At 44.2% G+C, this 22627-nt stretch overlaps 1 protein-coding gene across 1 annotated transcript in view; it reads left to right on the top strand.

Annotated features, from left to right (window-relative positions):
• LOC104292529 (neural-cadherin-like) overlaps window positions 1-22627 on the top strand; it is a 46531-nt gene that overhangs the window by 8080 nt on the left and 15824 nt on the right. Inside the window, exons 7-19 of the mRNA XM_009891932.1 lie at window positions 854-996; window positions 1346-1518; window positions 1837-2005; window positions 3259-3429; window positions 6804-6976; window positions 7102-7269; window positions 8200-8449; window positions 11143-11270; window positions 12439-12625; window positions 12777-12920; window positions 14590-14873; window positions 18833-20450; window positions 22400-22493. Coding sequence (XP_009890234.1) covers window positions 854-996; window positions 1346-1518; window positions 1837-2005; window positions 3259-3429; window positions 6804-6976; window positions 7102-7269; window positions 8200-8449; window positions 11143-11270; window positions 12439-12625; window positions 12777-12920; window positions 14590-14873; window positions 18833-20450; window positions 22400-22493 — 3702 coding nt within the window. The remainder of the gene's footprint in view (window positions 1-853; window positions 997-1345; window positions 1519-1836; window positions 2006-3258; window positions 3430-6803; window positions 6977-7101; window positions 7270-8199; window positions 8450-11142; window positions 11271-12438; window positions 12626-12776; window positions 12921-14589; window positions 14874-18832; window positions 20451-22399; window positions 22494-22627) is intronic.

Below are 22627 nucleotides of genomic sequence, written 5' to 3'. Positions count from 1 at the left end.
CAGTCAAATTGAGGGGTAATTTGTATGAATTATGTAGAAGACGGCCCTTCATTTCTACTTTATATCAAAAAACCACACCAGTTGTGATACCAGTGTATTGACTTTATAGAGCAACTGTTTTATATAAAGAGAACGGAGTAAGTAAAAGACCTAACTCTATAGGGAATGATTTTGACTGTGTTGACTTCTAGTTCTCAAAGTGATTGTCCATATATAAATATATGGCAGATTAAGATGGTAGTTTGCAAACATTAAAACCATCAGCAGATTCTATTATAAACTAACTTTAGGAGGTCTTGTTTGTTTAAAATGCATTCTTTCCTTTCCTGAACTAACACAATTTGTATTTATTTGTGTAAGTTTAAAGTATGGACATGTTTTAAATATAAAATGTAGATACATTTATTTACAAAATGATATACCATTTTACATGCATCTCAGTAGTATCCGACGCTTTCCGTTCATGGATAGGGACGTAACAAACACTGCATGGCAAATACTAGTCTTTTTTCTTATCTTTAGGAGATGAGAAGAGTGATCCTGGTTTGCAGTGCAATGTAGTAAGGTGCATATTGATATCTTCCAAAGGATCCTTGGAAATCATGTATGGCAAAAATGCAGGATTACAGTCCTAAAATACATACCCTATATATACCAAACATATACATAAAAATACATACTGAACAAAGGTGCTCAAAGTCTCATCTTAAGCTGATTAAGATTGCATGATTGCATGCTGAAAGCTTAAAGAAAATTACATTCATAATGACTTTATAATCCTTGGCTGATGGTTAACATGATGGTGGTTGTTCTGGTACTGGATGTGCTACCATTGCTCCCTTATGTCCATCAGTTACAGAACTTTCCTTTCGGAAGATGCTGGTCCCAGCACCTTAGTGGCTACTGTTCGGGCAAAGGACCCTGATGGAGATGGGCTGCTATACCTGATTACAGGAGGCAATGAGGAGGGAAACTTTGAACTGGATGGTCAGAAAGGTAAGGAAAGAGGTTACAGAGAACTGTTATTTACTGTCTAATCTGTGTTGACTCTGCTTCACCTGTGTGTCAGAAACCATAAGAAAGCACCATACTTATATAATCTGCAAATGGGGATGCTTTGTATCAGCAAGAATTAGCTTTTTGATATGATGCTCATTCTCAAAAAATCAACCAAAAATTGGGATCCTGGTTCAAGGGCTGTACAGTCTAAGATGACTGATTCCTGTGCTTTGCAACCAAAATACAAACTGAACCAACAATACAGCAGCAGAGAAATGTGATGCTCACTTGATTTTGTTTGTTTGTTTATACAGTAAAATAAAACATTTTATGCTTCCAAATGCAGGTATCATTAAACTCCGCAGAAACCCACCGCCCAACCTGAAAGGGCCACAATACACACTGAACATCACTGCAATAGATGACAACGCCTCCGGGGGACCCACCCCTCTCAGCAGTTTTGCTGAGGTTATTGTTGGAGTTAATGACATTAATAACAACAAGCCTGTCTTCAGAGAGGTACGATGTTTTTTCTGCAGATATTCTTTTCCCATCCATAATTGGGGTTATAGACTCCTTTTGGCTACTGGTGGTTGCCGGCGGGCTGAAGGGACTGTGTTTGCAGAGCAGAGTGAATCTGTGAGAGAACATGAAGTCTTCATTCTCTTTTTTTCCTTCCTCTCCGTTAGAGCTTGATTTCATTTGTGAATATAGGTAATAGAAGTGATTTTCTTCTGAGTTCTTCTCAGATGTGCTGGAAAAAAGTATTGACACTGTGCAGCGAATTCCTGTGGCTCTGTGTAATAAGTAGGGTTGGATGTTTGGGTGTATTTTTAGTGCGCTTACTACAGCGGCAGCACCTGGGTTCTGGAGAATCAGCCTCCAGGCACGTACGTGCTACAGGTAGAGGCCTACGATGCAGACCTCGGCGTTAATGGAGAGGTGAAGTATGGGCTCATGCATCGAGACGGAGCTTCCCTGGGCTTCAGCATTGACCCAGACACAGGTCAGTAGCTTTCAGGTTGCTGAGATAAAATGAAAATGGCGTTGTGTTGTAATGAGAATGCCACAGTGAGTGTGTCCAAGTGGGCACAGTGTAACTGCTGGGTTAGCAATAACAGCTCGAGGAATAAGCTCTGAAAAAAGTCCAGGGTATATGCATAGCCATGAACATAGATTAAATTAAGACGATAGTGATTTAAATGACAAATTAAGTAGGGAAACAAACCCCAGTTCAATAAGAAGATAAAAAGCTATTCTGCATCAGTTATCTTCCTATTGGATCAAGTGTAGCTATAAAAATGCAGAGCAGAAAATGTGACTCTAACAGCTTGAGTTTGTTCTTCCCTTCATTGTGGCCTGACAGTTCATTAAAACGGTTTATTTCTCATCTCATGCCCAAAAGGAGGTCCAGTGCAGTGCGTACAGAGGCAAAACCCTTGTACCAGAACAGGGCAGTGACAGACAGTCTTGATGCATTTCAGATGAAGTAGTTATAGATGGTGTTGATGTTTCTGTAGTCAAAACAGTGAGATGCGATATGTGCACCTCCAGGACTGCGCAGGAGACTGGAAGGGCTGACAACAGAGCAGCAGAATCCTGGTCCCTAGCATAGTAAAAACATAGGTCTGGAAGTGGCCTCCAGGAGGCCAGTTTAAAGTCTCCCAACCAGAAGAAAAGATCTGAGACAGGGAGAGACTTGGTCAGTAGAGAGGAAAAGCTGAATACTGGGAGAAAATTTTTCGATTTATTAACTGAGCTATGTGATTCTACCCTATTTTAATCTGTTCAATGAAGCTGCCTCCAGCTCCCATAGTAGAGATGACTTTGGTCACATCACTTGTGCCTTCTGTGGTGTGATTTTTCCCCAGAGTAATAATGAGCTGTCTTGGAAATATTCAGTTACTTGGACTATCACTGGAGTAAACCTAAAAGAGGCCTCTCAATGAGAAGGAGAAAGTCCTTCTGTGCTCCATGAGGGGTAAGATAAGAAGGTACTCAGACAGAAGCTCGTTATCAGGGGAGCAGGAGAGAAAGCTGTAGACCCCTGTCAGTATGTGGCATGTGAAGAGATGAAAGACAGGGGAATTGGAGTTGGTCTTGTCCAAGACACGTATTTCAGGGTTGGTGTGGATTAAACTTAATGGTTGTGCTACGTGCAATCAGAGCTTCCTCCTGTGCGGGAGATGTACTGGTCCCTTTCTGCAAATTTAGTCCCGAGGCTGTGACATGCAGAACAGGAGGTGTCTGTGTTCCCAGGAGTCATCACAACCACGCAGAGTTTTGACCGGGAGAAGCAGAGGGAGTATACGCTGTCTGTTACTGCTACTGACCAGGGACAGGAACCGCTGATCGGCGTGTGTCAGGTCACCGTCCTTATTGCTGACGTCAATGACAACGATCCCAAGTTCGAGAACAGTCGCTATCAGTGTGAGTGTTTCTTAACTACCTGTCCCAGTACCTCAACATGAACCTGCTTAGTAGTTCCTTATAACAGTGGTCTATTTTTTAAGGTGACCAGTCTTCCTTTGCTGCCAACTAAGCCAGTTACTGCTTAACCTGGTCAGTGGAAATATGCAGAATTGATCACTGTCCTCTTTATTCATTGTCATACTCTTAAAATCATTGATCTGACACAGAACAGGCAGATCTGATCTCTTCCCTTTGCAGCTTTTCCTTGCCTCTTTTTTCTGCACACTGAATTTTTATTTAATGTCCCAAAACACAACATGACATCCTAGCTGAGAAGTCATCAGCCCTGACTAGAAGAGCAACTGTCATCTGTGTCTCTATGCCACAGCACCTCTGTTCGAATAGGCTGGAGTGGTATTTATCTCTTGTCAGACAGCCCGAAATCCTTGGCTTCTAGCCTGCGACTGGCTGTGAGCCCCGATGCCTCCTGTGCCCCCTGGTGCCTTTCCCTTTTTCATCTCCACATGACGAGCTTTTCGTCAGTCTTTCATTTGATTTTACTTGATGCTTCTGCAGTGGAATCCTGTGCTTAAGTACACTCGGACCCACTACACTTGTGTCACCCACAAGCGATGAGCGTACTCCCTTGTTGTTCGACTAGGACAGGCGCTTCCTTGTGTGATTGCCTCAGCAAGAATGGCAAAAAATGGTGGATGACGCATGTGACAACAACTCCATTTTGGAGATGTTCTGCCAGTTCTGTGGAAATGTCAAGCAATGACCAATGACTTATTAAAATGAAGATGGCTCATAAATAAGTCATCTTTAGCATCACAGAGGCCAGCATTTTAGCAGGATTCAAAAAGAGGTTCGATGCTTATATGGCAGGATTTTAACAAGGAGAAATGACCTGCCGGGAAATAGCCTAAATATACAGCTACACTTCATAGTTATGCACAAGGACAGAAAGAAACTTGTGTTGCACCTTTTAGAGTATCTTACAGCGACTAACTCCAAGTACCAAATCAGTTAAAATGTGCAGAATGGGAATAGCCATTTCTGCATTCCTACCAGTGGTTTCTGCAAACCTGGCCAAAGCAGCGCTGAGGAGTCAGGTGGGAGTGATCTCACTAGAGAGAAATATTTTTGGACAGAGCAAAGAAGTCCTTGAGGTAAAGGTAATGTTTGTGCAAATATGAACCTGTCTACTCTACCTTCAAACATGTCCTTCAGGTGAAACTGCCCGGCATTATTTTTTTCAAAACTAGTGAAGCTGAGAGGTCACATTTGGTAATTATGGTGACTTCGGCACTTGAGAGGAATGGGCAGATTTTCTTTTCTTTTTCATGAACAGAGAGAAACCAGCATAGGTCCTGTAGCAAAAGCAGTCCTTTGGGATGGGAAAATGGCAGATAATGAGGTCACTTTATGCATAGCACTTTTCCAGCATCTATACATAAGTAATCAATGTTTGCACGTCATAGAATTAAAAATAGCTTCTTCTCTAACAAGATCAAATGCCATTAGTCATAGGTTTCTATTATTCCTGGAAACTGCTGGTTCTTTATTCCTCTGCACTAGGATGTTGGTCAAATCCCTGATTTAAACCATGCATCTTATCATCTGTCTGCAAAACAGACACGAAAGAAATGCTTAACTCTATGCAGTAGGGATGGTATAGGAAGTGTCAGAGTTATGCCAGCAGCAAGCAGAAGTACATGAAATGAGAGAGCACAGCCCTTCCAAGTAATTTTGTATTTTTTCTTACAATACGATTTAACAGGATTTGACTATAAAGGCATAAATTGAAGCACACAAAAAAAGGATATTTTACAGTGCTTCTTAGCAATAAATTCCATTTTCATTAATCTATTTTAGTGCCAGTAAATCTCTTCTGAGAGCAGCTTTGGCTGTTACTGATGTACCAGGGACATGAATCCTAGGCCAATTAAATGTCCTGGGGGACCAGGGAAACTAATTAAAGCTCAAATTTGTGTTCGTGAAGCAAGCAGTGGCGGTGGTTTAAGGTTTACTGCCCTGTGGCCGCAGACTGTAGATATTAAGGAAGAAAACCAAAACAGAAAACATGACCGCTCCACTTTATAAATAGTGTGCAAATCTGATTGTCCCACCTCAAAAATGCTAAAGGAGGCTCATACCAAGGAGTTCAAAGATATGAAACGGTTTCTGAACAAGAAGTGATTAACTGGACTGAGTGGGTCGTCTAAACCTAACTGGGACAGCCCTCCCGCTGCCAGGGCTGTTTCAATACACTGAGCTGATGGAGCCTTAGGGCATGGAAATGGCTCAGAAAAACCCTCGGGCATGCACCCGTGGCTACTTGGAGGAGGAATTGGGGCTGGATGGCTGAGGATGGAGGGAAGAGCAGGACAAAAGTCAGATTAGAGCAATCTAAAGACTGGGGTGTGGAAGAGAGGCAGCCGGCAGGGATGCGATAGCTTTATATGAAATTGTGACTTGCAGAGAGGACGGGAGTAGGAAATGACTGCTCACGATTTCCCATAATTTTGTTGGTGTCCTGGCCAGGAATCAGGCTTTAGGAAGACAAAATGAATTACTTTTCTGTGCAATGGGTACTTCAACTGTGCAACTCTTTGCCACCAGATTTTTAGATGATGTTTATAAAAGCAGGTTTAAAGAAGGACTGGTCCACGTAGGGCTGTGGACACAGAGGCACAGGCTCTGTCTCAGGTGGATTGCTGGGAACAGGGAGTGAGACCTAAGGAAAGGGGCATGTATCAAATGCTCATTGCTTCTCCAAAAAAACTGGGCTGTTGCAGGGGATCCTCGCTATGACCTGCATCTTCATGCTTTGTGATTACCTGCTGCCTCCCGCTGGCCATGCCGCTGCCGCCACTTACATTCAGGATGAATTCAATTCACCCGAAACCGCTTTTGATGCCAGCCCGCTTTTATCAGCAGCTGAGCCCAGCAGCCTGGGCTGGGATCTGAAGCAGCGGGCGTGCGGGTGGCTGTGGGGTTTGCCGGTGCCGCCGCAGAGAGGCACAAGTGCTGGCAGAGACGTAGTTGGTAAACCTGCTTCGTTAGCAGCTTGCTTCACAACCCAGTGTGTCGGGGGAAAGAGAAGGGGAAGCTGAAAGAGGTAGTGACACCACTCTGGTAGTGACAATACTTTATAACCTGCCTCATTACAGAAACATTTAATCTCCCATGAAGGTGACTATGAGGTTTTCTGCGAGTATTTCTATTACACACAGCCTGGTAAATCAGAGCAAGACCTGCTAAGAATCATAGAATCATGGAATGGTTAGAGTTTGAAGGGACCTTAAAGATCTAGTTCTAAGCCCCTTGCCATGGGCAGGGACACCTCCCACTAGATTAGGTTGCTCAACACCTTTGTCTTTTCAAAGACTTCCTCAGTGAAGACACTCCAGTGGGGACCAGTTTCCTCCGTGTTGCAGCTCATGACAACGACCAAGGAGTGAATGCTGCCATCACATACTCAATGCTGGAGCACCAACTGGAATACTTCCAGATCAATCCCAGCACGGGCTGGGTGTACGTGAACCGCCTGCTCTCCCCGGTAAGGCGACTCAGCTGGGAACAGCGCAACCTCTGACCCCTCGAATCTGTCACAAAGGGTGAATTGCAGTCTTTTGATTTGTACATGATGGTTTGCAAATATCCTCGATCTTCTTTGTTTCACAGACAGCGCGCGTTAGTCGCTATGTTGTAGCGACAGATGGAGGGAACAGAAGCAGCACTGTGGAGCTGACGGTCACTGTCACTAACACACTCAGCCAGCCGCCCCGGTGGGAGCAGAGCAGATACTGGGTAACCATCCCCGAAAACACCATTCGTGACACCAAGATAGTGGTATGTTAAAAGTGCAATTACTTCCCTCCCTCTTCTTTTCATTTCAACATCTTCCTTGGTTGTGCTCTGTCTCCCTGTTCAGAGTGCATGGACGCCCACCCTGCAACCTGACTGCGCTGTGCTGTTTCCTTACCAACCCCCACAGCTCCGTACCCCGTTAGTGTTTGTCAGCAGTACCCATTGCGGAATAGCCAGTGTTCCAGCTGGCAGCAGTTTTCCCAGTGAATTCTCACACCAACAGCCCTCAGGGTGTGCTCCTGCCGGCACTGGCTTTGAACAAGAAGGGAGACCCATGCCCTGCCTTGAGCGTTCCCACCAAGGGCCAGCTCCTAACTCCTCCGTCCTCAGCGGACCGTGCTGCCTGCCTGCATCTTTCCTAATGCTTTTATCAGTTTAGCACTACAGCACGGAATGGCTGTTGTTTGCTTTGGGGACTTCTAACCCAAACCAATTCCTTTTTAACCTCTACAGACTTATTCTTTAAGGATAGTCTCTTCCGTAAATTGCCAGATAATTCCTGTCTTCCTCCTCCTGCATGTAGTATCCAAACACTTGCAAACAATTTAGGTTTTCTCTGCACCTTGCCTGGTAAAATGTACAGCTCAGTGGAGAAACGGTCTCCTTTTGGATTGCTTTTTTTTTGGAAGGAGGGGAGAGGAGGCATTTCCTTTAGCAAGTGATGCAGTTCTTGCTTGGCACATTTACAGGCAGGTAAATTTACTATTGATTAAAGACCTACATCAAACTTAAATGTTGTAAAATGAAACTCAGCTCTGTAAACTGTTTCTGTTTTGTCTGTTATCCAAGTCATACAGGCATGTAAGTTCTTGGAGAACATACATGCCTGTATGTTCCTGCCATCAAACTGAACATTTAACGCTTGCAAGCCCATGCTTCATGAACATATGTGGTGGCTCTTTTCTTCTCCAGACCATGAAAGCCACATCCCCTCTTGGTGATCCCAGGGTTATGTATAATCTGGAGGAGGGTCAAGTTCCAGAGACTAACATGCCAGTTCGTTTCTATCTGAAGCCAAACAGAGCTGATGGATCTGCTTCTCTTCTAGTCGCTGAACCACTTGACTTTGAGACAACTAAGTTTTTCACCTTGACAGTCCGGGCACAAAATGTAGCAATGACTCCTTTAGCTTCCTTTACCACTGTTTGTGTGAATGTAACAGGTAAGCTTTGCTGCTATTAGAACAGCCCATTCAGAACAACATTCTCGTTATTTTTAGTATAACACCATGAATTAAGGTAACATCCGTGAAATGCCAGACGACCTAAGAACGCTTTGTATGTTTCTATGCTGTAAAAGGAGTTGTGCAGTCATTAAAAAGGTCTATTTGAGACAATTTCTGAGTACAATTATTAAATGTAGAAATGTGATAGGGCAAAAATGGGATGTCTGAATGTTTACACAACACTCGTGCCTGCTTTTATAAATGTAATTGGAAAGAATTTCTTTAGATAGGAGGAGAAATCTAGTTAATGTCCTCAAGCTGTTAAAAGGAGATGAGTATTACTGGAAATATTCTGTGCTATAAAAAGAGAAACAGCCGAGATAGGTTGGATTTGTGTTTGGTGTCTCTTTAGGGTTTTTTGTTATATTCAGAATTTTCTGTTGAACGCTGAGATTAAAACTCCAGAAATGAAAATGCAAGGGTCCTTACAATAGGTGCAATTTCCAAAAATTTGATCCAACCCTCCTTATAGCAGGATCTTTTTGTAAGGCTCTGCTCCTGTGGATCCACATAAAATTATAAATCTGATTTTAGCTCTGCTTTTTGAAGCATTAGTGGAGTCACTTTTGCTATGTAGACATTTAGATGAAAATATGAATAAGTGAAGTCTCTGGCAAAAGCATTTGTCTCGCTCACCACCATGGAAATGAGAGACCTAAATGGTAATTTGAATGGGAACCCAGCTTCCCTGCTTGACTTTAGCACAGCATCGTCCTGTCTCCACAGTCCACCAATGCAAAAACCCTGCAGGTTTGTAGAGCAAGAGTGCTTCAAGGTGGGGTCTGAGCTGCATTGTAGATTATGGACCAAGTCCCAAAAGATTTTTCCTGTAGTGCGGTTATTGGTATCAGAATTTGGCAGAAACTTCATTTTGCTCACAAGCGAAAATCCTTTTTCAGTAACTTAGTATTTCATACAAAAAAAAGGTTTGCACACATGTGTATGTATTAGTGGGAGAAAAAAGCAAGTTAAACACTTTTAAGAGAGAAATATCCACCAGCAAGTTTCATATGCAGAATTGTCCTTTATTTATGCACAAGCACACTGAAAAGGAAATCTTTTATAGCATCTTACTTTCTTTACCTTGCTCAGTGAATTTGCTGTAACTTATCTCTAACAAGACATATTCTCTTCTATAAAATCTGAAAAAAGAAACCAGTTAGAAAAGAAGTTTTCCCAGATGATTATGCATATAAGAGAGAAAGAAAATTGGGATTTGTGGGAGCCCACAATGACAGCTTAAAAAAGGAAGTAATTTAAGACATTGGTTCTGCAAATAGTTGTGTGTCAGAATCAATGGAGTCATGTGACAGTAGTAAAACTAAATGTGTGCTTAAGGGTTTGCAGAGTAAGATATTAAGAATTTTGTCTGCTCTTCATAAAGACAGATGGATCCGAGGAACTGTCATTACACCTCCTCTGTTTTGGCACTGTGCCACGACACAGGAAAATTATTTTCTTAAAATGCGGTTGTTAAACTGTGAAAAGTGCAGAAAGATGTAGGTGATTATGCAGCATTTCTGAATTTAGTTGTCTCACAGACAAAGAGGAACACCGGACTGATTTGTCGTGGGCTGAGCAGGAGGACGTGATTCCAGAGCAGTTTAAATGGATCCGCGTCGGCGCTGCCATAGTTCTCCTGCCTGTCCCTTGTGCTCATCTGGTCCTACACAGCAGTTTTAGGGAGAAAACGTGTCAGAAACTGGCCCTTCAAAACACAGGACTTATTTTTTCCAGTTTAGGTCTCTACACGGGTCAGGCAAGGGAGACAAGCAAGCTCGATAGGGGCTCAGCATGGCTTTGCCTTGTGCCTAATCTGATCTGACCGCAGACGGCCGCTGCCGGGGCAGCCCTTCCCTGCCTTCACCTGCACAATCCCACCATGTCCCTTGCATTGGATCTGGCAATTACACGGCTGCAGAGCATGTCAGATCTCAGCTCACCCTTTTCTCTCCAGAAAGTCAGTCTCTCTCAGAACAACACGGTGAGCCCTGTCGACACGGGGCCACGTGTTCCCGCTCGTGGGAAGGGGGATCTCATGGCTTCCAGCAGGATGACAAGAGTGGGAAGATCAGCATGCTTCCTTTGGACATTTGCCAGTAGTTAGATGAGGGGAGGCTAATGTGCAACTGCACCCTAAATAATCATCAGTTCCTACAGCGTAACATAACTCTGGCTATACTGCCCTGCATAAGGCCAGAAAAGACTGTTTTGTACACATTCTTTGTCAACTCTGTAGACTTTGCAATTTTAATTTCTGTTATATGTTAATCAGCCCTTAATAAAATGCTGAAATTAACTACTGCTATAGATAACCAGGTCTTTACAGACTGTGGATGAAAGGCCTCCTGGTCCTGGCATTCATGGACTTACTATAAGAAGATCACTGGTAAAATCATTAGCTAGTATCTTAGCTGAGATTGGGCCACTGTCTCCCAGAAACTGCTCGATGTCTATAAAATGCCTCCTGACAGTGGCCATGAAAATGGGAAGACCCAAACCAGGATTGCTTCTTACTATGAGCAATGCAAGTTTTTTCTCCAAGCAAAATTACGACTGTGGAAAAAAATACAGCAACAAAAAGTCTTCAAACATTTTCTTACTGTGATCCCCATCACCTCCTTTTACAGATGTCAATGATAATGTTCCATTCTTCGTGTCTTCTAACTACGAGGTGTCTGTGCCAGAAGGAGCTGTTGTTGGCACATCTGTGGTTCAAGTGTTAGCTACGGACTTGGATTCTGGCCTGCATGGAGAGGTTTGACCTTAAATTCAATTCTTTTCCTCCCAATAGGCAAGTTTTAGTATTGTAATCAGTGGGAGTGTGCAGACAGCAGATGACAGGGTGATGAGCCACAAACACTTCTTACAGCACTTGTCAAGCATTTGTCTAGCATATGCCTGATGTGCATAAAATGGGATGGAGGCAGAGAAGATGCTGTTCGCAGTCTTCATCATAGCAGCTCGTCCTGATCCAGCAACCATGAAAAAGCACTGCTGCATGATTCTTAGGGTTGCTCCCGTGACAGGGTAAGTGGAGGTGGCTGCAGAACATGTTTCCAAACTCTTGCTTCTTCAGCTCATTATTTAATTGACCATCAGTGATTATGAGCAGTTAAACACGTATTTAAAGATGGTCAATTAAATAAATTTAATATCACCATCATTGGTCAAATGGTTGGTCAAACAAACATTTGACTGTCATTGTCATAATGACCCAACCCTAGGAAAAAGCAGTGTTATCAAGGCAAGTGCTCATTTTCTGTGCATTTTCCTGAACCTTTTCCAAAAATCCTACTAGCTCTTCTGGGAGGGAACTCTGGCTAGTAGAGATCTGCTGTTGTGTAACTGTCATTTTGCAACTTCTAAAGAGCAACGTATGTGGTAAAGCTGCCTGGTGATGCTCTGGGCATGACTTGGGGTTGAGGGTGGAAATGTTTTTTTCAGAGGAAGCCAAACCTTTGTTAAAGGGAAAAATGTGGATAGCTTTCATTGGTGGAAGTTTTCATTTGTTCAGTCCTGTTGAATGGAACCCAAACTCTCAGTTAGCCCCTTTTTTTTTTTGCTATCAAAAGCACAGTGGGTTGCTAGAAGCTGGGGAGACACCAGGGAAGATGTTGTTCCATACATTCTCTGTCCTTCTGTTATTCATGATCTTTCTTAACTGCTTCTGCTGGCCACTGTTGGACATTAGATACTGGGCTTGATGGGTCTGGATATCACTGGTACATATGTTCTGTTTGAGAATTCTGGTTTTTTATATCAAAATGGGCAAAAGACTTAGAAAAATTATATCCAGATGAGCTATCTTTTCTCAGAGTGTTGCTACTTTGCAGACAGACCCAAGAGGCTACTGGGGAAGGGGGGAGGTCACAGCACTTGGACATACAAATGAAAGTGGAAAATGCAGACTATTTCCTTTTTAGGTTCACTACTTAATATTGAAAGATGCTAGTGAGGACTACCAGTTCTTCACCATTGAGCCTGAGACTGGAATTATTTCCACCCGTGCATCTTTTGACAGAGAGAAAAGAGCCTCTTACTTGATTGAAGTTCAGTCTCAGGACTCTTCAGAATCTGCTAGACCTGGTGTGCATGGGCAGCCCAACACAGGTAAAACTAGTAAGAATTGGATAAATGATATCAGAGATTGGGTTCCTTAACTTTTCTAGCCTTGGTGGGTATGTGAGCTGTCTGGAATACGACAAGGTATTCCACCTCTGCCATTTCTAGTCTGTGTGTTCCTCTTGCATCTCCGTCTTAGACACAGCCTACGTAAGGATTTTTGTCAGTGATGTGAATGACAACGCGCCAGCATTTCCTCGGTCAGTGTATGAGGTCAGCATAGATGAGGACAGGGATGTTGGAAGTCCTGTTGTGACAGCAACAGCAGATGATGAAGATGAGGGTAAGTGGACCCTGCGTGTCTTGCTAAGTTCTCTTAGTATTACTGTGTGTTGTGTGTAGGGCTACTTCCGTCATGGGCAAATAAATCTCTACATTCAGGAGATAATTAAGCATTTAAAGCATTTGTAAAAGTGAGGAGAGAAGTTCTGGGAACACAGGAGCGTTTTCTTTTATTAAGTGCTCAGGTTTGCAGTGCAAAGGTTAAGCTAGCTGACAATCTTTTTGGGGCAGAATGAAATCACCTGGAGTCACAACCCTGCTGTAACTTTGCAAGTGGTAACATAAAAACTCACTCACTCTTGAGCATGTGCTTGCATTTTGCTGACTCCTGTGCTTTCCAGATCTCCCTGGGAATCAGTTTTACTTAATGCTATTGCAAGAAAACCAAACCTGTGTGCTTTTTGGTGAGTTAGTGGGTTGAATATGCTTGTGGAAGAATCTGACAAACAGTGGAAAATGTGGGATGACATGGCCAGAAACAAAGGCAGGGAGAAAGCAGGAATAAGGCAGGAGAAAAGGGAAAGCCAGACCTCCTTTTTGGGCTCGCACTTATATCAGCTCTGATGATATGAAACTGCTCCTACAGTGTGGTGAGACCAGATGGACTGAGCCAGTCCAACAGCATGCACCACCAGTCAGTTCCTGGTTTTGCTTCTGCTGAGGCTTTTTTTGCTCCTTTCCTGAGCTGGTCCAGCTCAACTTGCTGGAGAAAAATGAACCCATTGAAAAAAAAAAAGAAGGCAAGCTGTTGTGTTGGTGACAGAGCCCAAATGAGCACCAGAGGAACGTGTTGCTGGGAGCAGGCGAGAGCTGACCATTCCTTTCAGTGGCAGTGCTGTAACGCCTGTGCCTCTTAGTCCCCATGATGGAGAAGTAAAGAGGCCATTTAAAACCAGCTGCTGCACTCGAGAGAATTTAGCAAAAGCGACTAGCAAGTGATGCTCAAACTCATGCTGCAAAGGGAGCCAAGCTCTTCCAAGCACTAATGTTGAGCACAACCTTTTCACTCTCTTGCCATCCACGTTGCTCTAGCCTTCTCATCCACAGTTGACTCGCAACTTAAAATACTGAAAGTTCTTTCTGCTCCTAGCAGTTCGCCTGTTTAATTTGGGAAATGACACCAAACGGTGTTGTGGGGTTTTTTGTTCCTAAACGTTTTGCAGCAATCAAACAACTCTATTGTACGGGTGCGATGTTCTGAGATGAATTCTTGCTCAAAATAGAGGACGACTGTTACCTTTTAGCACCATCCAGTGGTTAAAAAAAAAAAGTTCAAGAATATTGGCATTTGAAATGGGAGGCTTAGGAAACATTGAGCAAAAATAGCTTCTAGTATTTCAGTAGTATGCTACTTTTTTATTAGTGGTAAATGAATGCACAATAAATTAGAGGCACACTGTTCCTTCATTATGAATAAAGAGGTGCTTGTCTGTGAGTACAAATTATATTTGTAAATATAAATGTAGACCTAACCCCCAATCTGCCATACACAAACCCTTCAAATTACATACATGGATCATTGTGTTTGTGGCTGTGTCTATGTTTTATCTCCCACACATGCTGTTACAGTCTGGACAAATAAGGTTTCTCTTGGATACAGGTCCACTGTGTACAGCTGGATTGAGCATTCAGAGAGTGGACAGGCAGTGGTCATTTGCTTTCTCTTGTAGGCGCAAATGCCAAACTAAGGTATCAGATCACATCAGGAAATGTGAAAGGAGTTTTTGATGTGGAACCTGAGGTTGGAACTGTCTTCATTGCTCAGCCTCTGGATTATGAAGAAGAACAACGTTATGAGCTCCGGCTTGTAGCTTCTGATGGAAAATGGGAAAACCACACTCTTATCATCATCAATGTTGTCAATAGGAATGATGAAGCACCAGTCTTCACTCAGAATGAATACCAGGGCAGTGTCTTGGAGGAGCTCACAGATCTGCCTGTACTTGTCCTAAAGGTAAAGCAGTTTGTACAAAGCAGGGAAAAAACTGATTTTTTGTTCAGCTCAATGCCATCCATCCACACAAATCCAAAACGATTTTGTTTTCTTTAGGGTGGTGAGCCCTGGTATTAGGAATTAGCTAGCAATATTCTGTAAAGAAGAGAATAAAGAAAGCCTGGTTGAATTTGCATGACAGACTTGCTCCCTTGACCAGCATATCGATGATCTTAAAGGTCTTCTCCAACCTAAATGATGCTATGATTCTAAAAGTTGAAAAATGTGATGGCTTTCCTTAACAAAGCAGAGATAGCATATTTTGAGTAACTATGTAAGCATAGCATTGTTGGCACATGTACCTCATGCATTTAAGTCACAGACTCTTTGGCTACATTTGTTCTACCAAATAAACATTGCCTGTTCTTTGACTCTGGAACTCAATCATAGAATCATGGAATAGTTTGGGTTGAAAGGGACCTTTAAAGGTCATCTAGTCCAACGCCCCTGCAATGAGCAGGGATATCTGCAACTAGATCAGGTTGCTCAAAGTCCCACTCAACCTGGCCTTGAATGTTTCCAGGGATGGGGCATCTACCACCTCTCTGGGCAACCAGGGTTTCACCACCCTCATCATAAAAAATTTCTCCCTTATATCTAGTCTAAATCTTCCCTCTTTTAGTTTAAAGCCATTACTATTGCTCTATCGCAACAGGCCCTGCTATAAGGTTTGTCCCCATCTTTCCTGTAAGCTTCCTTTAGGTATTGAAAGGACACAAGTCACTCCGGAGCCTTCTCTTCTTCAGGCTGAACACCCCCAACTCTCTCAGCCTGTCTTCATAGGAGAGGTGCTCCAGCCCTCTGATCATTTTTGTGGCCCTCCTCTGGACCCACTCCAACAGATGCTGAGGGCCCCAGAGATGGACGTAGTACTCCAGGTGGGGTCTCACAAGAGCAGAGTAGAGGGGCAGAATCACCTCCCTTGTCCTGCTGGCCACGCTTCTTTTGATGCAGCCCAGGATACGGTTGACCTTCTGGGCTGCAAGCACACATTGTCGGCTCTTGTCCAGCTTTTTATCCCCCAGTACTCCCAAGTTCTTGGCAGGGCTGCTCTCAATCAGTTCATCCCCTGATACCAGGAGTTGCCCCAACCCAGGTGCAGGACCCTGCACTTGGCCTTGTTGAACCTCATGAGGTTCACATGGGCCCACTTCTCGAGCTTGTCCATGGCTCTGGATGGCATTCCGTCGCTCAGGCATGTCAACTGCACCACACAGCTTGGTGTCATCACCAAACTTGCTGTGGGTGCACTTGATCCCACTGTCTATATCACTGATGAAGATACTGAACAGTACTGGTCCCTTGAGGGACACCACTTGTCACTGATCTCCATCTGGACATTGAACCATTGACCACTACCCTCTGGATGTGACTATCCAACCAATTCCTTATCCACTGAACAGTCCACCCATCAGATCCATACCTCTCCAATTTAGAGAGAAGGATGTTGTGGGGGACCCTTACATAAGTCCAGATAGACGACGGCCATAACTCTTCCCTTGTCCACTGATGTAGTCACTCCATCATAGAAGGCCACTAGGTTGGTCAGGCAGGACTTGCGCTTGGTGAAGCCATGCTGGCTGTCTCAAATCACCTCCCTGTCCCCCATGTGCCTTAGCATAACTTCTAGGAGGATCTGTTCCATGATATTCCCAGGCATAGAGGTGAGGCTGACAGGTCAGTAGTTCCCAGGGTCCTCATTTCTACCCTTTTTAAAAATGGATGCACTGTTTCTCTTTTGGCAGTCACCAGGGACTTCTCCTGACTGCCATGAATTTTCAGATATCATGGAGAGTGGCAACTACATCAGCCAGTTCCCTCAGGACTCTGGGATGCATCTTGTCAGGTCCCATAGACTTCTGTATGTTCAGGTTCCTCAGGTGGTCACAAACCTGATCTTCTCTTACAGTGGGAGGGACTTTGCTCCCCCAGTCCCTGCCTTGCAGTCCATCCACTCGAGAGGTGTGGGGAGAGAGGTTGCCAGTGAAGACTGAGGCAAAAAAGTTGTTGAGTTCCTCAGCCTTCTCCTCGTCTGTTGTTACCAGTTTGCCAGTCTTCCTCATCAGGGGGTTAAGCTTTCTTTGACCTTCCTTTTCTGGCTGACATGCCTGTAGAAGGCCTTCTTATTATTCTTTTCGTCCCTTGCCAAGTTCAGCTTCAGCTGTGTCTTGGCCTTCCCCACCCCATCCCTACACAACCAGGCAGCACCCCTATACTCTTCTCAGGACACCTGTCCCTGCTTCCACTGCCTGTGCATTTCCTTCTTGCCCGTTAATTTGACTAGTAGGTCTCAACTCAGCCATGCCGGTCTCAACTCAGCCATGCTGGTCTCTTGCCTGCCTTTCCTGATTTCTTACACCTGAGGATCAAGAACTCTTGGGATCTGTGGAAAGCATTCTTAAAGAGCTGCCAGCTCTGTTCTGCTCCCTTGTCCCTGAGGGCAGTTTCTCAGGGGGGCCTATTGACTAACTCCTTGAAGAGCTCTGATTTAGCTTTCCTAAAATTCAGGGTCCTGACTTTACTCTTCACCTGACCCATATCCCTCAGACTGAACTCCACCAGTGCATGATCACTGCAGCCCAGGCTGCCTCCAATCTTGACATCACTGATGAGCTCACATGCGTTGGTGAGCATCAGGTCCAGTATCACATCCCCTCTGGCAGGGCTGTCTATTACCTGTGTTAAGAAGTTATCCTCAATGCACTCCAGGAGTCTGCTGGATTGCTTACAGCTTGCGATGCTACTTTTCCAGCAGATGTCAGGGTGATTGAAGTCCTGTAGGACAAGAGCCTGTGAGCGTGATCCTCCTGTAGCTGCAGTGAGAAGGCTTCCTCAGTTGGCTCCCCTTGATCGGGCGGCCTATAGTTGACACCAACCACAAGGTTCCTTTTGTTGCCTCGGTCTCTGATTCTTACCCATGAGCTTTCAACTGGCTCATGGTTATTCTTCAGAGACAGCTCTTCACACTCTATCCATTTCTTGATGTAGAGGGCAATGCCTCTGCCCCTCCTTCCTCACCTGTCCCTTCTGAACAGCTTGTAGCCATCCATAGCCTCACTCCAGTTGTGGGATTCGTCCCACTAAGTTTCAGTAATGGCAACTAGGTTGTAGCTTTCTAGCAGCACAGTGGCTTCCAGCTCCTCCCATTTGTTGCCTGTGCTGCTTCAGCTGGGCTGTCAGCCATGTCACCTTCTTAGAGGAACACCCCTTAATTCTTTTGACGTATTTCACTTGTGTTTCCCTCTTGGCTCCTATTACCTCAGGAGCCCCTGGCTCATCTCTGTAAGATTTCAGGTGTGCTGCAGTGTAGCCAGCATGTCTCAGAGCAACAGGCTAAGGGCCCTTGCTAGCACCCCATCCCTCTAACCTTCGCATGTGCAGTCATCTTCATTGTTTTGTTGCTAGAGCAGTCCCTGGTGTGAGGACTAGCTTGGTTGGCCCAACTAGCAGTCTCCCAAACAATCCCTGGATGCAAATCAGGAGCTGGGAGTTCTCTCTGGCCTGTGCTGATAATCAGCTTGGATATGTGGCCACCCTGGTTTCGCAGTCTTCTGTTCACTCAGAGAGACACAGCCCCTGTCTGTCTTTGTATTCGAGCTCCAAAGAGTTTCACATGAAACATTTGCTCAGCAGATCTGTTTTTACTTCCACTTGGTTCTTCCTGCAGTTATTTCCTCTTTCCAAAATATACTGGGAAGTAAAATATATTAATCTGTCTAAACGTATTCTTTTTGTTTCTCTAGGCTGTGCATGATGTTTATTGAAAGAGTACTTGTCCTGATTGACTCAAACCAATAGATGTTTGCTGTTAAAATGCATGCTATTTATTTAGTCTGCACAATACCAACTGCCATCAATAAAAGAATAGTGATTTCCCCTTGTCTTTTACATAAGCACTTACCTGCTGTGGCTTCTTCCAGGTTTCTGCAACAGACCCCGACCAAGCAGCTGATCAAAATGCCATTAACTATTCCCTGCACGGACAGGGGGCCAGTAGCGAATTCAGCATCAATGAGAACACAGGCGAGATCAGTGCAAATAAAAGGTTAGACCGTGAGAAGCGATCAACATGGCGCTTTCTTGTTCTTGCAACGGATGAGAGCGGAGAGGGACTGACTGGCTTTGCAGATGTGATCATAGAAGTGAGGGATGTGAACGACAATGCACCCCTTTTCCTCTGTGTGCTGGATGGCTGTTTCATGGGCCACATCCCTGAGGATTCTCCGGCAGACACTCCTGTCATGGAAATGACGGCAGTGGACCTCGATGACCCAAAGGCTGGTACAAATGCTGTACTGACATACAGCATCATTCAGAATGTCCAAAATGAAATTAATCTGAATTTGTTCTCAATTGACTCAGTTAGTGGCACCATCTATACAGTGCTTGGGTCCCTGGATCGGGAGAAGGAGGACAAGTACCTAGTAGTGGTTGAGGCCAGAGATGGAGGAGGGCTCACAGGGACAGGCACTGCCACTATTTTTGTGACTGATGTAAATGATCATGCTCCAGTCTTCCTGCAAAGGATCTACACAGCCTTTGTCTCTGAGAATGCGAGTATTAACACTGAGGTTGCAGTGGTGTCTGCTGTAGACAGAGATGAGGGAGAAAATGCCATGGTCACGTTCAGCATCCTTGATGGGGACAATGACCGCAAGTTTTCCATAGAGACAGATGAAGTCAACAACAGTGGGTTTATCCGGCTGCGAAAGCGGATTGACTTTGAGAAGCCTCATGAGAGGGTGTTCAATTTGACTGTGAAAGCAGAGGACATGGATTTTTTCAGCATCGCTCACTGTGTGATCTATGTGGAGGACTCCAATGACCATGCTCCTGTCTTCTACCCCCAGTTCTATGAAGTGGCTGCGTTGGGAGAAGATGCACCTGTTGGCACCAAAGTTGTTCAGGTTTCCGCTGTTGACTTGGATTCTGGCCTGAACGGAAGGTTTTCTTTCCAGCTGCTAAACAAGTCTGACCCAGGTGGCCAGTTCTCTGTGGCTAGTGATGGGTGGGTGATGGTTGCAGGACTGCTGGATTATGAGAGAGTGATGCAGTACCAGCTCATTGTCATTGCCACTGATATGGGGCAGCCCCCTCTGACTGGCAGTGCCACTGTTTTAGTGACGCTGCAGGACGTAAATGACAACGGGCCAGAGTTTGAGGCTCATTATAACCCAGTGGTCTGGGAAAACACAGCTTCTCCACAGGTCATCCAAATGAACGAGACCTCTACTTTGCTGTATGCTAAGGACCGAGACACTGCTGCTAACGGAGCACCTTTCTCCTTTCACCTTCTCAGTAATTTTGATAGTCTGACTAACTTCAACTTGCAGGACTTCCACAACGGAAGCGCCTTGCTCACTGCGCTGCGTACCTTTGACAGGGAGGAGCACAAGGTGTTCTACCTGCCCATCCTGATCACAGACAGCGGGATCCCACCAATGAGCTCCACAAACACACTGACCGTAAATGTCGGGGACCAAAATGACCACCCGCATTCTGCTGGCTACATGGAATGTCTCATTTACAGCTATGATGGTAAATCACTCCTTGATTCTTGCTTCCAACTGTGACAGTAAGGCCAAAGGAGGAGCTGTGAGATTCACAACAGGACTCTGTCCTGTTCCACGTAAGCTAAGATTTTAGTAGAAGTGCTACTAAAGTTTGCTTAAGCCCCACCAGAGAGCAGGAGGTGTGTGGAGCACAGGACTTTGGGCCACTTGGTTTGTGGAAGAAATTGAGCCATCCTTGAAGGAAGGGCATAGCTGGCTGTTACTCTATGCATGTTTCTATCAAACTTGAGTCTCTTGTTTTCAGATGTAGTTTTGCAGCAGCATTAACATTTCAGGGGAAAAAAAAAAGTCAACAAAATTCATAATGTTGCTGAGAAGTGATGAGTCTGAATGCTGAGAACCTTCTTCCTCCTCCTTAAACCTTTTTCCTCCTCCAGACTGCATTTAGGTTTAGTGAATACTCTTAAGTTGAACTCCTGTGTAAACTGCTCGAGACATTCATATAAGCCTTCAGCTGACAACTGCTGTTATGGGGGATTTGTTTTGTGAATGGTGGCTGCAACTGTGCGAGAAATGCCACTTTTCCCTTCGTCCTTTGGCGATTAGCTAGCAGATCTCTTGTGATCCAGTGTCCCCACATAGTAGGCCCAACAGCAAAATAAACCACAGAGGTAAAAGTATTTTGGAATACTTGCATCCATGTAGGCTGAGGTCATTCCTTCTTCTTCTACTCTGCTGTGTATCCTATGGTTTAATAGCATATTAAATAGATTGTCTATTGTGGGCACACTAGAAACTACTTCTGTATAGCTGCTCTTGACAATTATTTGTACTGAAATGTTGTTCTGCCTGTTGTGTGCTCACTCTCAGGTTCAGCTTATTGTAAAGTTGGAACCAAGCCTGGTTGCTATCTGCTGAGAAACTCTGCTTGTACCCTATGTACCAGAACTTTTCATTAAGCAGGAATTCCCTTTTAGTTTCCTTTTTAAAGGCTAAACTCACCTGTGCTGCTAATTTCTGGGAGGGACTATTCAAGTCTTAGATCTTTAGTTATGTAAAATATAGAGAGACAGCATCAGAAGGCTACTATTGTGTTGTATGTTACGTTCATATAATGTGGGAGTCAAACACCAGGGCATCCCGTATACTGTCTCCTGCAAAATACCCAATGAATGTTGCCACAGTTGCAGGAGAGGTACAGTTTTCTCTCCTTTTTGCATGCAAGTCCCTCAGTTGTCAGGGTTTGTGCTTTTCCCTTTCACAAGGTGAAGTCCCACAGTTTTTCCTCTCCTTTGTGTAGCCTTGATTCTTTACCCAGCAGATATGTGGATCCAGATACCCATGGATCTTTCCTTCAGAAATAGCTTTTGTAAAACAAATGAATACTAATTTGTGAGCTTTGTTAAGAGGATGCAAACCCAGCAGAATACATGTTGCTTTCCATCTCACCCCAAAGTCTCACCATCCACTCAAAATAAGCCTGGTTACTGTACTTTGGCCATCCTCTCTGTCTTGCTGTCATTGCCTCCAAATTGCTATTGTTTTTTGCCCTTTATAACCTAATCAGCATTTTGTTTGTTTATCCTGACAAACCCCAATCCCTGTCTAAACCACTTTGTAAGTTGGTTGGATACTGCAGCCAAAATAGTGAAAATTAGTAATTCTGATGTTGTTTCTGAATATCTTGCACATTTTTCCTCAGAGATGCTCGTCTTTTTTCCTTCTCATCTGCTTTTCATTGCAGCCACCTGTTGAATTAAATCTGTGTAGTCCAAACCACAACAGTAGCCATACAGCAGACACCCAATAACCGGGACACCACGTGGTATTTGCAAACTGGTGCACATCTCTCGGGAACCATCATAATTATTTTTGTAGAAGTTCTAGACTTAAACCAGGAAAACTTGAATGGCCAATCTGTTTGTGTATGCGTGAGAGGTCTGACCACGCCACTAATATGCTATGTTGTTTTAGGTATCCTTCCCATGACTGTACTGGGCCAGGTCCCTGCCCCAGATGAGGATGACTGGGATCGCAAAATCTACCAATTTGAAGGAAAAACATCAAGGTATTTGGAGAGAAAAATGGAAGTTGGGTGAAATGTATGGAAATCTTACCCACACACAAAACCATAAAAAGTATTTAAACTGCCTTTTTTTGAAAACAAGTGAGCAGAAGCATTTTGTTGATTAGAGACTTGTG

Source organism: Charadrius vociferus, unplaced genomic scaffold (genome assembly GCF_000708025.1).
Source record: "Charadrius vociferus isolate BGI_N301 unplaced genomic scaffold, ASM70802v2 scaffold15, whole genome shotgun sequence".
Lineage (NCBI taxonomy): Eukaryota > Metazoa > Chordata > Aves > Charadriiformes > Charadriidae > Charadrius > Charadrius vociferus.
Note: the sequence above shows the minus strand (reverse complement) of the source record. Positions and strands in the feature narration are given on the sequence as shown.